At 41.8% G+C, this 15067-nt stretch overlaps 1 protein-coding gene across 3 annotated transcripts in view; it reads left to right on the top strand.

Annotated features, from left to right (window-relative positions):
* The window catches only part of CNTLN (centlein), a 424230-nt gene that overhangs the window by 159220 nt on the left and 249943 nt on the right, over positions 1-15067 (top strand). For all 3 annotated transcript variants that reach the window (XM_040360158.1, XM_040360150.1, XM_040360168.1), the window contains exon 11: positions 753-926. In XM_040360158.1, the coding sequence (XP_040216092.1) occupies positions 753-926 (174 nt within the window). The remainder of the gene's footprint in view (positions 1-752; positions 927-15067) is intronic.

Raw genomic sequence — 15067 nt, 5'->3', positions numbered from 1 at the left:
AGTATACAGGACTTAGTTAGGTCAGAGCAGGTGCATTACAATATTATTTTAACATATTTACTGCACGGTCATGCAAATACTTATTAAACCTTTGGTTGAACTCCTTCTTTCAGTTTACATTGATCATAGCATTGCAAAGTCTATACCCTCTTTAGAACACACATAAACTGGCTCAAGGGATAGATTTACTCTGTGTAGGGTTAGGACACGTTCATGTACTTTATAGGGCTTTTAGTAGGGGGAATAAAACAATCCTTCAATTTCAGAAGCATGGCGGTAAAGTGGTAGTTCTTATTTGTAGTAACCCATAGCAGCCAATCAGAATCCATCCTATACTGGCCTGACCGTAAATTCCGATTTTGAGTTATTGCAATTAAAAGCCGCTCCTGAATAAGACCATTTGTGTTTTAATTATTGATTAATCAATGTGTGCTACTTTGCTATGCGTACAGCGAATTTTGAAAAGAACTGCAGTGTGTTCTTCATTGTTCTGTTATAATAAATGTTTTAGAATGTTGAAATATGTGAGCATATTCTTGGAAACAGCCGCAAAATAGTTTTAAGTAATAATCAAATCCTCTTCAAATATAGTTCATTGTTATTTAAAGCCAAGCACAGCCACTTGCTGAAAACATCATTCTTGCTTGCAGGTTGTGAAGTACATTGGGAATAATGACTCTTTCCAGAAATGTGTGTGATCTATTAATTCTGTAATATAATTTCCTATTTAATTTTGATTTTAATTACTGTAGGAGCTGGAACATCCACCCCTGGTAGAGCTGGAACTCATAATAGCTTCACAGAAATCAGAAATAAAATTTCTACAGGACAGACTTAAAGCAGCTGATCTCCAGTTAACTCAAGTAAATAATTGTAGAAGCACTGCGCTTGAGAACAGCATCCTGAGGGCTGGGAGAATGCGTGAGGTAAGAAAGCCTTTTATTGTCTGGTGCATTTGTGTCAAATCGAGGTTTTTCGAATCAAAATGCTTTTCCCACAAGGTCTGCAGGAACTAACTTTTTTTAATAAGTCTGCTTTGCTCATAATTTTTGCAACTGCTTGGAAGAATGATTAAACCATTTGCCAAAGGCTTGTTATCTTTGGTACACACCATGATCATAACCTTCTCAGCCCTACTGTTTAGCTGCTAATTTGTTCCTATAAGCATTGCTGCCCTTTAACCCTCTGTTTGATATTTTACTTCCCTGGGCCTTATGGTAGTGCCAAAGCTTTGTGAAGGTTTAAATAATATTATAAACAGAGCTTCAAATGTAATCAGGTGTGGTATGTAATAAAGTTGGATAATACCATTGGTTACTGTGGTGTGCTGTAACTTAAAGGGGTTGTAAAGGCAGAAGGTTTTTTATCTTCATGCATTCTATGCATGAAGATAAAAAAAAGCCTTCTTTGTGCAGCAGCACCCCTAATACTTACCTGAGCCCCATCTCTGTCCAGCGATGTCCACGAGTCCCTCGGCCATCCGGGACTCTCCCTCCTGTTTGACTCCCGCTGCTGTCAATCAAACTTGGTCAGCCAATCAAGAGAGAGAAGGGGCAGGGCTAAACCACAGCTCTGTGTCTGAATGGACACACTGAGCTGCCGCTAGGTTCGGGTGCCCCCATAGCAAGCTGCTTGCTTTGGGGACACTTGCCAGGAGGGAGGGGCCTGGAGCAGTGAAAAGGGACCAGAGAATAGAATCTGGGCTGTCCTGTGCAGGACCACTGTACAGAGCAGGTAAGTGTAAGGCCCCTTTCACACTACCATGACTTTGTGGCCACGATTTTGATGCAATTTTAGGAAATGCCGGTGTAAACTTGAGGTCTATGGACCTCAACTTGCGACTTGAAATCGCACAGATATGAATGGTACTCATTGGAAAACATGGGGTATGACTTGTCCTGCGACTTTGAAGTCCCAAGTCGGAGGACAAGTTGAACAAGTGTGAAAGGGGCCTAACATGTTTGTCATTATTTTAAAAATATTTAAATGAGACTTTACAATAACTTTAAAAACTTTAAGACCAGGTCCGACACTTTTTTGACTCTTTGCTAGAAAAGAATTTGCTAAACAGCAGATGTTATGGAAAAAATACAATGAATAAAATGAATTTTAATGCACAGACACATAGTAATTCTCAATTTTAATACATTTTAAAATTGTGCATGCCCATGGAAAAGCAACAAGCTACAGTACATTAAATTATCCATAGGCAGCGCTTTAAAATCCTTTACAGGTTACCACTTTAGATTTACACAGGGGGTCTGGTGCTAGAATTATTGCTCTTGATCTGATGTTTGCAGTGATACGTCCTGTGTGTTGCGATCGCTGTTTATGTATGTGTGCAGGACTGACATCATGTCGGTTTAACTATTTCAATCCCAAGACATACCTGTATGTAGCCAGGCTAAAATGATTAAGCTGGCCATGAACTATTTGATTTTTTTTTTCTTGTACAGTTACAATAAAACGGACTCCTCTATCCATGCTATACAACATGGTTGGACAAATTTCCCTGCTGGGCTATTGTATTCTGACAGCTTCAGGCAGCATCTGTCAAAATACTGAATTATATGCAGCCACTGCCGGTTGACAATTTTTCATTCAGCTCCAAGACCTCAAAGTCTAATTCTGACATTTTTCTCCTAAGTAAAAAAAATCTGCATTTTTTTTTTCTTGAAAACTACTTAGTACCCCGAAAACATTATATATTTTGAAAGCAAAGATCCTAGAGAAAAAAATGATGGGGTTGCAATTTGCCACATGACATTTTTTTGAAAAAACAAAACAAACAAAAGATATAAAAGATGATGTTCCCCGAGTAAATAGATACCAAACATGCCATGCTTTAAAATTGCACACACCCATTGAATGGCAACAAACTATGGTACATTAAATTGTCCGTAGGCAATGCTTTAAAAATCTTTAGGGGTTACCAGTTGCACTTACACAGAAGGTCTGGTACTTTAATTACTGCTCTTGCTCTGACCTTCGCAGCAATACTTCACATGTGTGACATGATGGCCATTTACATACACTATATTGTCAAAAGTTTGGGACACCTGCCTTTACATGAAATTTAATGGCATCCCAGTCTTAGTCCATAGGGCCCAATATAGAGTTGGCCCACCCTTTGCACCTAAACAGCTTCAACTCTTCTGGGAAGACTGTACACAAGGTTTAGGAGTGTGTCAATGGGAGTGTTTGACCATTCTTTCATTTGTGAGGTCAGTCACATGCCTGACGAAGGAGTCCTGCATGGCTCCGAAAACGTTGCACTTGTCTTTGTGATGTAATCTATTTGCACTAAACACCTTTGGATGATAATTGAAGACTCCTGGTGTGCTGGCCAATGTGTACATTGATTTTGCATTTCCGGTATCCAGCTGGTAATCGCTGCAGCACCCATTACTGATGAACCTTGTTTCCAGGAAAGTGTGCAATAGGAATATTGATAAGAAGGCTCTGATTTTGGACGAGAGGGCCTGGCTCACAGTCTCCTCTCTAGTTCATCCCAAAAATGTGGGCCAGACTCTGTGCAGGCCAGTCAAGTTCATCCACCCCAAACTCACTCATCCATTTCTTTATGGACCTTGTTTGTGCACTGGTGCACAGTCATGTTGGAACAGGAAGGAGCCATCCCCAAAATGTTCCCACAAAGTTGGGAGCATGAAATTGTCCAAAATATCTTGGTATGCTGATGCCTTAGCATCACTGTTCCCTTCACTGGAAATAAGGGGCCAATCCCAACCCGTGAAAAACAACCCCACACCATAATCCCCTATCCACCAAATGATTTGCACCAGTGCACAAAGTAAGGTCCATAAAGACATTGATGAGCGGGTTAGGGGTGGAGGAACTTGACTGGCCTGCACAGAGTCCTGACCTCAACCCGATAGAACACCTTTGGGATGAATCGGAGCAGAGACTGTGAGCCAGGCTTTTTCATCCAACATAAGTGGCCTGATGTCACGAATACGCTTCTGGAAGAATGGTCAAACATTCCCATAGACACACTCCTAAATCTAGTGCACAGCTTTCCCAGAAAAGTTGAAGCTGGTATAGTTTCAAAGGATGGGCCAACTCAATATTGAAAATTACGGCATAAGACTGGGATGCCATTAACGTTCATATGTGTGTGTGTAAAGGCAGGCATCCCGATACTTTTGGCAATATAGTGTATGTGTGCAGGACGTATGGGCTTGTTCACGTTTTGAGTTCTTTAAAAATATATATAATATAAATAAATTTCTTTTTTTACACTGTGGTTTTACTGATTAAACTGAGATCAGTAAGCTCAAATGCTGTACAAGCCAGTAACGGCTTGTAAATAAATTAAACCAGATTGCAATCTGAGTGGTCACATTGGTACCGGGCTTCCCAATGGGATGGGGGAGACTGCTAAAGGCGGTGGTCAGGGGGACCCCTTTCCATCACTTGTAAAAGTGATTAAGTGGCTCTATAATGGCTGTAAAAGTGATTGAGTGGAGTGGTTCAGTCTTACGAGGTAAGGAATCCAAGTCAGATAAAAAAAAAACATTACCAGGATCATGTTTGTAGCTACAACTACTTCAATCCGAGGTCATGAATATAGTTTTGTTGTGTAATGATATCTGATTTGTTGCTATAGGTGGTTGAAATACATTGCTTTTATTAAATGTATTTTTTCTATCTGTTTAGTGGAACATTAGTGTGAATATGTTTAGATGGGCGAGTTCCCTTGGACCCTTGAGAATTAGCGATTCTCAGACAGTAGTAAAGTACTATTATTCTAAAGGCTACTCCTACTGCCAGGGTTCAAAGGCTAGTTCAAAGCTGTTAAAACATTTTTTGCATTGTTTTCATTATTTTATATAATCCTACAGCGTTATACTCTGCATTTAAGTTGAACTGACATTGAAATACAACAAGATGTGTGTTAAGGTGGAGTCTTTCTGCTAAATTGTTCAAAAAGATAATGGAGGAATTTGATATTTCAGTCCAAGAATGCAAAAATCATGAATTGGATAGTTTTTTTTTAACTCTAGATAAAATGTTGGAGATTTATATAAATATGTCCTATATTTTAACAAAATATCTATTTACGTTTTATTTGTCTGGGTTCTTATTTGTTTCTAAACAAACAAATGCCAGATTGAAAGCAACTGTTTATCTCGCACCCAGTTGTTAACCTGTACGAAGGCCAAATATTTCTAGTCAGACACCTAATTGGTGCCTAGCTCTGAAATGAATAGGCCAGAGGTGACCATCTTTTGGCTTCACATGCCAGTGGCAGGCCAGGTTTTCTGCAGTTCATCAGTGCACTTTTCCGTATAATGAGCTTAGCTGTAATGAGGGCAATTTGCATTTGTAAATCCCAATCTGTTTGTGACATTGAGGTTCCAAGGCTTTCCACCTATGCTGTAGGCACAAGTTTTCCTTTTGGCTGTTCTTGCCTATTATAGCCAGTGTCAATTATGTGCAGCATTTTGCATGCTGTACATTATGTTATATTTTATTACTTTTATTTTCATCGAACAAATGAAGTACAAACAATTCAGTGACTTATCACAATGCAACACAGACCAGTCTATGATGCAAACTGAAATGTAAAAAAAAAAAAAAAACACGCAACAGAGAAATGGTTCATGGAATTTCAAGATCCATGTTGCTTCATTATGGTTCTTTATGGTAATTTTAGTATGGATTATAAACTGTTCACATAACAGATGTTATGCTTTCTTTGGATAACATATGTTGAGATGACTGTCAATTGTTAGGTGATACAAGTTTGCAACTGGTAAGACTGTGATAATTTAATCATCCTAATGTTGGAAGGATCAGGTTATAAATGAAGAATCCTTTTGGTTTCTGATTGTAATTTCAGGCACCAATTTTCATTCTGATTCATTAAATACTTGTGTAAAAATCACAACTGTCAACAGGTGAAAAATTTCTTCAGTCAGAGTGGGAGTCCCTGTCTATGCTGCAGTGTATCAGAACATGACTGTGCTGTCCACTATGCATTAGAGTTTAATTACGCTGCTTAGTATATCTGTGATCGAACACACCAGGCCTTACATTACTCCCTATTCCTCCACACTACATGTGGGTGTGAGGCCACTTGTGATTAGGAAATGCACAGATATTCTTGTAAGAGCTTCTATTGCCATTCACCTTCTAAAGATGCTAACTGTCTAGCTAGTACATTGGCCATCTGAGTTCAGTAGAGTTTGAGTCACTGACCATCAACACAAATGCATATTATTAACCACTTGTTGACCGAAGGCCGTTATTTAACGTCCTCGACTTTGTGCAGTGATATCTGAATGATGCCTGCAGCTACAGGCATCATTCAGATATCACCGTCTTCAGCCGCCGATTCTGTGCACAATAAGAATGATCAAAGCAGCAGTATCGCCGCTTGATCGTTCTTATAGGCGGCGGGAGGGGACGTCCCCCCCTTCCTCCGCGATCTGGTGCTTCCCTGGGCTCTTCCGTGCCATCGGGGGCCCGGAAAGCGAATCGGCCGGCGCTGCCTGGGAAGCATAGAGATGACTGGTGACCAGATGGTCACCAGTCATCTCTATGACCATTGGAGGCCCGGGCGCGACGTTATGACGTCATGCCCGGTACCCGGAAGTAAACAAAGCCGCAATTGCGGCTGTCGGCATGTGATCTGTGAATTTGTTTTCACCGATTTCATGCTTGTAAGCCTGGAGAAGAGATGTGGGGTCTTATTGACCCCACATCTCTCCATAAAGAGGACCTGTCACAGTGATTCCTATTACAAGGGATGTTTACATTCCTTGTAATAGGAATAAAAGTGATAAAAAAAAAAATGTAAAAAAAAGTGTAAAAATGAAGTAAAATAAAATGAAAAATATTTTTTTTTTAAAACGCCCCTGTCCCCGATAGCTCGAGCGCAGAAGCGAACACGTATGCAAGTCCCGCCCACATATGTAAACGCCGCTTAAACCCCACATGTGAGGTATCGTCGCATGCGTTAGAGCGTGTGCAATAGTTCTAGCACTAGACCTCCTCTGTAACTCGAAAATAGTAACCTGTAAAAAAAATTAAAGCGTCGCCTATGGAGATTATTAAGTACCGAAGTTTGGCGCCATTCCATGAGTGTGTGCAATTTTAAAGCGTGACATGTTGGGTATCTATTTACTCGGCGTAACATCATCTTTCACATTATACAAAAAAACTGGGCTAACTTAACGGTTTTGTTATTTTTTAATTCATGAAAATGTTTTGTTCCCTAAAAAAAGGCATTTGAAAAATTATTGCGCAAATGCTGTGCGAGAAAAAAAAGTTGCAATGACTGCCTTTTTATTCCCTAGGGTAAAAAATGAGTAAAAAATGCGCAGTAAAGCCAATGCATCAGGCATCAAATCAGCACCATAGGTACACACAAGATGGCCAGTGTCAGCAAGCAATAAATTACAAGGTCTCACAAAAAAAAGTAAAAGAGTCTGTAAAGTTTGAGGTACACACTCTCAGGGCTGCCATCAGAGGGGAACAGAAACCATGTTCCAATTCTATAAAAAACAACAAGGGAAGAGGCTCCTCTTGGTGTAGTAGTTTTAAAACACAATTTAATATAAGCACAGGTAATAGTCACTCACATTTTTGAAGTGACAGGTAGGCATGTAAAAAGTTCCCAGGGAGGGAAGGGTGTCATCCGGCCGGTTATCTTTCCATCGCTGGTGAAGAAAGCCGGCTGCGATAGGAGATCCTCAAACCGAGGCTTGGAACGCTGGTGGACGTTTAAAGGATTGGAGGATGCCGAGGACCAGTCATGTGAGGAAGTGGTCTGCTGCTTCCATTCTGAAAGTACATGCAAAAGTTATACCATCAAATTGGTCACATCAAATTATGCTAATTAATCCCAGTTAGACAACTAAACAAAGCCAATAAAGAAGAAAAATAAGTGACCTGGTAAACTAACTAGCTGCCAAGCCAGCAGGTCAATACTATTGTATAATAAACTTTGTTTTGAACCATTTTTCTACTGGGCACTTTCACTCCCTTCTTTCCCAGGCCAGTTTTCAGATTTCAGCATTCACATTTTGAATGACAATTGCACACTGCACCCAAACAGACATTTTTTTTGTTTGTTTCTGTAATAATTGTAATTTTTCTCCTTCACTGATGTGCACTAATGAGGCTGCACTGATGGCCACTAATGAGGTGGCACTATTGGGTGGCTCTGGTAGGCCCCACTGATGAGTAGCAGTGAGAGGCATCACTGATGGACACCGACAGGCATCACTGATGGGCACAGATTGGCAGCACTTGTGGGCACTGTTGGGGCTCCTTATGATCAGTGCCCTGAGTATCAGTGTAGATGTTCCCTTGTGTGGATTTGCCATCTATCAGCTTTCCTCACACACATGAAGAAAGGACTGCTGAGAACCGGCAAATACTGTTTACTGTGATTGGACAGAGCTGGTCACATGGCAAAGAGCCACTGTGATTCGTTTTTTTACCCCGATTTGTGATCAGCTGTGCAGTACATATCAATGATTCACATCAGTGTGAACTGAAGCCATAGGTCATAAGGCTATTTGCCTTGTCCTTGTGCCAATCAAGTCTAACATGGATGGGGTATGCTCCCTAAAGCTAAACTCCAGGCATTCGCCTAATAAAAATTATGAAATGCGTTTGAGAGCTAGCAGAGGAGAGTGTAGGTGATAGTTCTCTATTGCAATTTAATTTTCACTTACAGGTCTTCTCCCCACCCCTTAACCTGTTACAGGACAGTTGCACAGTCCACAGCACACCAATGAGCTCATCTCATTGCTCTCTACTTCTACTACCATGCTTCTTGCACTGTAGCATAACTGGTTGACTCCTTGTGCTCCTTTTCCCCTTCCCCTCTCTGAGCACTGATGTACAGACTGTGGGGCTGACACCAAGTCAAATGACAAAAATATATCATGCATATAATGTTTAGCCAACGTTAAACACTACTGTAAAAGATAAATTAGGTTTGTTTTTCTATTACACTGGGTTGTCTTTAATATCCGTCCTTTACATTTTTATTGCTATTGTGCTGATATAGTCCCCTGAACTTCTACTGTTTGGGGAAAGAAAAAAGAAATAACCATGCAGTGATTAAAATAATGTAATTAGCAATCAAACAAAAGGTAGGCATACCCCAGGGATTATAATCTAAAAGAAATTAAGAAAGACAAGAGGAGCAGGTGCCTTTTTTTCATACAAAAGACAAGCGACATCTAATTATAACACATAGTAATTAATATATTAATGCTGAGTGTACCATAATATGCAAATTTTTTAGCTATGGTGCAGCAGTTCTTGGTTCAGGGCTTCCTGTGCCAAAGACGAATAAAATGTGCAGCATAAGCCAAAATGTTCTTGACACATCATTCATTCAAAATGGATAACCTATCTCTAAATCGTAACCCTTCTACCCAATGGTTGGCACTTAACACACTCCCTCACTTAACCTAACCATTGGGTAGAAGGGTTACAATTTAGAGTTGGGTTATCCATTTAGAATGAATGATATGTCAAGAACATTTTGGCTTGTGCTGCACATTTTATTTGTATTCTCCTGCTCTACCTTTGTATCATCTTTAGTTTTTAATCCAGGCACAGCGGTAGAGCATACTAGTCTGCTCATTCCCTTAGGCCCCATACACACGGGAGGATTTATCCGCGCATACGGTCCAGCGGACCGTTTCCGCGGATAAATCCTCTCGAGGATTTCAGCAGATTTTAATGCGATGGAGTGTACTCACCATCGCATTGAAATCCGCGCCGAAATCCTCTGGCGATGACGTGTCGCGCCGTCGCCGCGATTATGACGCGGCGACGGGCGCGACGCTGTCATATAAGGAATTCCACGCATGCGTTGAATCATTGCGACGCATGCGGGGGATCCCTTCGGACGGATGGATTCGGTGAGTCTGTACAGACCAGCGGATCCATCCGTTGGGATGTACTTCAGCAGATGGATTTGTTGAGCATGTCAGCAAATATTCATCTGCTGGAAATCCATCCCAGGGGAGATTTATCCGCGGATAAAGATCCGCTGGCGTGTACACACCATAGGATCTATCCGCTGAAACCCATTTGCTGGGATTTATCTGCGGATGGATTCTATGGTGTGTATGGGGCCTTAGTCTTCAATGGCTGGATTAGCATGACGCAACGCCTAAGCATGCGTTTAGGAGTTGCTTTGTCCTGGCACAAAACCGTGCTGACCCATGTGTGGCTCGGTGTACAATTGCAGAAAAAATGCTGTTAGGCCAAGGAGAAAAAGCACATCCTTTGCTGTGACAATCGCATGTTTTTCAATGACCAGGAGGAGTTATAGATATCAGTTTTGACATTACCGTTAAAGTTGTATAAAAGGCTGATATCTGCTTATTAGTCTGCTGTCCGGTTTGCCTCAATTTAATGTTTTGGGGCCTGTGAAGTGTGTGTTAAAATGGACTATAGTGCAAATTATGAAGGTAAAAACAAGGTTTAAACCTAAACCAATTTTGATAAACACATCTACAATTGGCTGATTTCTTTCAGGAGGTTATCAAAAAATAATTAAAATATGAATTAACACTGAACTCCTGAAACAAAGGTACATATATTGTAGGTGAACTATTTTTATCGCCAAAGTATTTCATTTTAACCAGCACTGTGACCCAGATGCCCTTGCCAAGACAGTACAGCCTAGTCCTAGATCCCTACTGCAGTATACTTCTGTGAAGTTAGGCAATAGAACGTAGTCTAGGATCCGTGTTTGGCAAGTGAAATAGCAGCAAAACACTAGTTTTACTGTTCATGTGGCACTCGGTGGCGGCTGGTGCACCAACGGGGGGGGGGGGCTTGTATCAAACAAACCTGAGACATTACCCCCCTGTCGCTCCAGCCCACACCCCAGCTCAAGCACATATCATGTGCTTTGATTAACACAAGATCGGCAGTAAAACACCGATTAGAAATCCACGATTTCTTACTACACAACGATCTAGACTGCCTCTTTATTACAGAAAGCTGGCTTTCAGACGACTGCAACACCATTCTTGAAGAATTGGTACCAGAAAACTATCGCATTATAACGCAAAACAGAATAGGGCAAAGAGGAGGAGGCCTGGCGGTGATCCACAAGATTCATATTGCAATCACTAAGCCAGCCCTTCAAAATCCCCTTCCATTTATGGAAACCCTTACTCTTCAACTTCAAACTAACCCCCAGGAGACTGTTCACGTTCTCCTCTGCTATAGGCCACCCGGGCCTAAATCGCAGCTTCTACCATCATTAACGGAGTTTATATCCACTTATACCCTTAACAGCAAACACCTTTTGCTGCTCGGGGACTTCAATCTGTGGGCCAACTCCTCACAGGATCCCATTGCGGACGCCTGTATTGGTCACCTGGAAGGATTAGGGCTACAGCAACTTATATGCGGGCCAACACATGTTTCAGGTCACACACTCGACCTAATTTTCAGACAAAATCTGAAAATAAGCATTTTGGAAAATGAACCATTGCCATGGACAGACCACCATGCAATTAATTTCATAATTTCCAAAATTCCCCCAGTGATAAAAGCACCCAAGCCGGGGACAATACACTGGGCTAGATCTCAGAGGAAGCTCCATTCGGAACGCTTCAAATCTACCTTGGGAAACCGAATCGAAACTATTCATCCTCAGTTAGCAGCCTCAGATACACTGGATGCCATAAATGCAGCTCTGCTACAGTCAGCCGACTTAGTAGCACCGAAACGCAAAGTCCGCATCCGGAAAAAAAAGTCCGGCTGGTTCAACAACCAGCTGTCCGTACTGAAGCAAGAGCGCAGAAGGGCGGAAGCCGCCTGGAAAAGAAGCCCTTCAGAAGATCACCTCATCATCTACAAGGCAACAACAACACAATATCATAAAGAAATCTTCAAAGCCAAGAAACATCATTTTTCTATGGCGATTAACAGCGCCATGAACCGCCCCCGAGAACTTTTCAAGATGGTCACCCAGACCATGAATCCGGGATGTCTTGAAGTCCCCAATTCAGACACCCAAGAGTTCTGTAATGAACTATCAGATTTCTTCATCAACAAAATCGAAAGAATCCGGGAAAGTATTCTGCAAAACACCCCCTTCAATCAACCGCAAAACACCGACAGAAACTTTCTACAATCAACAAAGTTCTCTCTGGAACCGATCTCCATCGATACCACAAAAAATATCATTGGTGCCTTGCGAAACAGCCCAGCACCCAATGATATCATCCCCACCAAACTGCTGAAGGAATGTGCCGACATCCTGGCACCTCCCATCACACAGCTTATAAACCAATCATTTAAGGAAGGCATAGTGCCATCCCTGCTGAAAGAGGGCACAATCCAGCCCATCTTGAAAAAACCTAACTTGGATCCCAAGGACCCAACTCACCGCCGCCCCATAACAGGCCTAAATGTGCTCTCCAAGATAATGGAGAAAATAGTGGTACAACAGCTGCAACAGCATCTGGATACCCACAATCTACTCGATCCATTTCAATCAGGTTTCCGTCCCGGACACGGGACAGAAACGGCCTTACTCAAAATATGGGACGATGCCCTCGAGGCCGCAGACGAGGGAGAATCCTGTCTCCTGGTTCTGCTGGACCTAAGCGCAGCCTTTGACACAGTAGACCACAAAATGTTACTGATGCGACTGGCCGAGGTAGCCAGAGTCGCAGAAGGTGATTTACCATGGTTTTCCTCTTTTCTTGAAAACCGATCACAAACGGTGAAACTGGGATCTTTCACGTCGGAAAAACGCACGGTGCCATGTGGAGTCCCCCAAGGATCCCCCCTGTCACCGGTGCTGTTCAACATCTATCTTCGCCCTCTCTTTGATATTATCAGTAGCCAAGAACTACTTTATCACTCTTATGCAGACGATACGCAACTGTATTTTCGCATCTGCAACAAAAAGGATCATCATCTCAGTTTAGAGAAATGTCTCTCTTCGATAGAAAACTGGATGACTAAGAGTTATCTTAAACTCAACAGTTCCAAAACAGAACTTCTTATGGTTCACGCCAGCCGAAAGAGTCAACTGGCAACTACCTGGACACCGCCGCCCATTCTGGGCCAAATCATCGCCCCTAGCTCCAAAGTCAAAAGTCTAGGAGTCATTTTTGACACCTTCATGACAATGGACGCACAAATAGGGTCAGTAGTCAGCGGATCGCACCATTTGTTGCGCCTACTACGCAGACTTATTCCATTTATCCCCAAAGAAGACGTAGCAGTCGTGGTGGGAACAATCGTGAATTCCAGACTGGACTATGCAAATGCCCTTTACCTCGGGCTCCCAAAGTACCAAATCGCTCGTCTGCAAGTCGTTCACAATACGGCCGCCAGACTTGTGACTGGGAAAAAAACATGGGAATCAATCTCACCTTCGCTGAGAACCCTTCATTGGTTGCCAGTAAAAGACAGAATTGCATTTAAAGCACTCTGCCTGACACATAAGTGCATCCATGGGAAGGCTCCGCAATATCTTTGCGACAAGATAGAACCTCACAATTCTAATCGCGTTCTGCTATCCAGCGACCAAAATCTGGTCAAGGTTCCAAAAACCAAATACAAGTCCAAAGGAGAAAGAAGGTTTGCTTTTCAAGGTCCTAGACTATGGAACGCTTTACCAACCAGCATTCGGTTGGAGGAAGACCACCTGACTTTCAGAAGACGGATCAAAACTCTGCTCTTTTGATGTCATGAGACACGAACAACAAGCGCCCAGAGGCGATTCAGTTCGCATGTGCCACGCTATATAAGTTTTTCATTCATTCATTCATTCACCCCACTCCATCTCCTCTGTGTCCCGGTGGTCACTGCTTCTCATCATGGCCAATGGGGTCTTCCGACTCCTAGGCAATTGGGTCTCAGGACCCGCTTCCTGATTGGCCAGGAGGAGAAACGGGAAGACATTAGCGATTATTAATTTGCTAATGTCACACAATACTGCGCCCCCAGCCCACTCTTCTTTGAAGCCATTTAGAGCCTCGGGCTCTAATCATGTGCTTCAAAAAAGAAAAAAAAACATTAAAATCCATGCATCTGCGACCTTGCATGTAGATTAGGGGGGCGGCGCCCCTTATGGACAGGCCGCTACTGGTGGAATTGTTGGGCAATTTAATTTGGTTCTGTGCTGCAGGTCAATGGACTACTTGGTGGCTGATATCCAGACAATTTAGGTTATGATGCTTTAACATTTAATAGTTAGCTGTAATGTATACATAACAACTGGGCTAAAATGTTTCCTTTTTAGGTGTTCCTTGATTTCAATAAAAAAAGAAAAACATAATTCATATTTTAAAGCTGGTAAAGGCGCAAATATGATACAACGTTTCTTAAAAAATAAATATATATTTTCAGCAAGGTTCACACAGATGCTCAAATAAAGCACTGTAACCAGTCCCCAGCTGTTGCCCAGTGAATGCCATGGTGCCTTTCATTTTAATAGCAGTGTGGTTGCAAAGACGCCTTAAAAGGTCATGGCTGCTGGATGCTTTCATGCATCCACAACTTGTGTAAACATGAAAATGTGTTGTCATATATGAATTGTAATGCTAGTAATAAAAGGTAGTGGCTAGACATTCGGAGTCATTGCAAACACCTAAAGGTTTAAGGGGTTATAAACCCTCATGGTTTTTCACCTTATTGCATTCTATGCATTAACCACTTGCTGAGCAGCAGCCATCATTACGGCAGGTTGTTTCATTCCCACAAATAACCGTAGGTTCCCAAAAACGTGTCAAAAATGCCACTTAGGTGTCCGATCTGTTCCCCGCAGTGTCGTAGTCCCGCAAAAAAAATCACTGATCACCGCTATTACTAGTAAAAAATAAATAAAAATGCTATAAATCTATCCCCTATTTTGTAGATGCAATAACTTTTTTCCCTAAACTAATCAATATATACGCTTACTTATTTTAACCAAATGTTTTAGAGCAGAAAGTTTTTCAAAATTGTCGCTCTCTTTTTGTTTATAGCGCAAAAAATTTAAATCGCAGAGGTGATCAAATACCACCAAAAGAAAAAAAGGACATTTTGTTTGGGTACA

The sequence above is a fragment of the Rana temporaria genome, chromosome 1 (genome assembly GCF_905171775.1).
Source record: "Rana temporaria chromosome 1, aRanTem1.1, whole genome shotgun sequence".
Classification (NCBI taxonomy): domain Eukaryota; kingdom Metazoa; phylum Chordata; class Amphibia; order Anura; family Ranidae; genus Rana; species Rana temporaria.
This window is presented reverse-complemented; position numbering and strand designations above follow the sequence as displayed.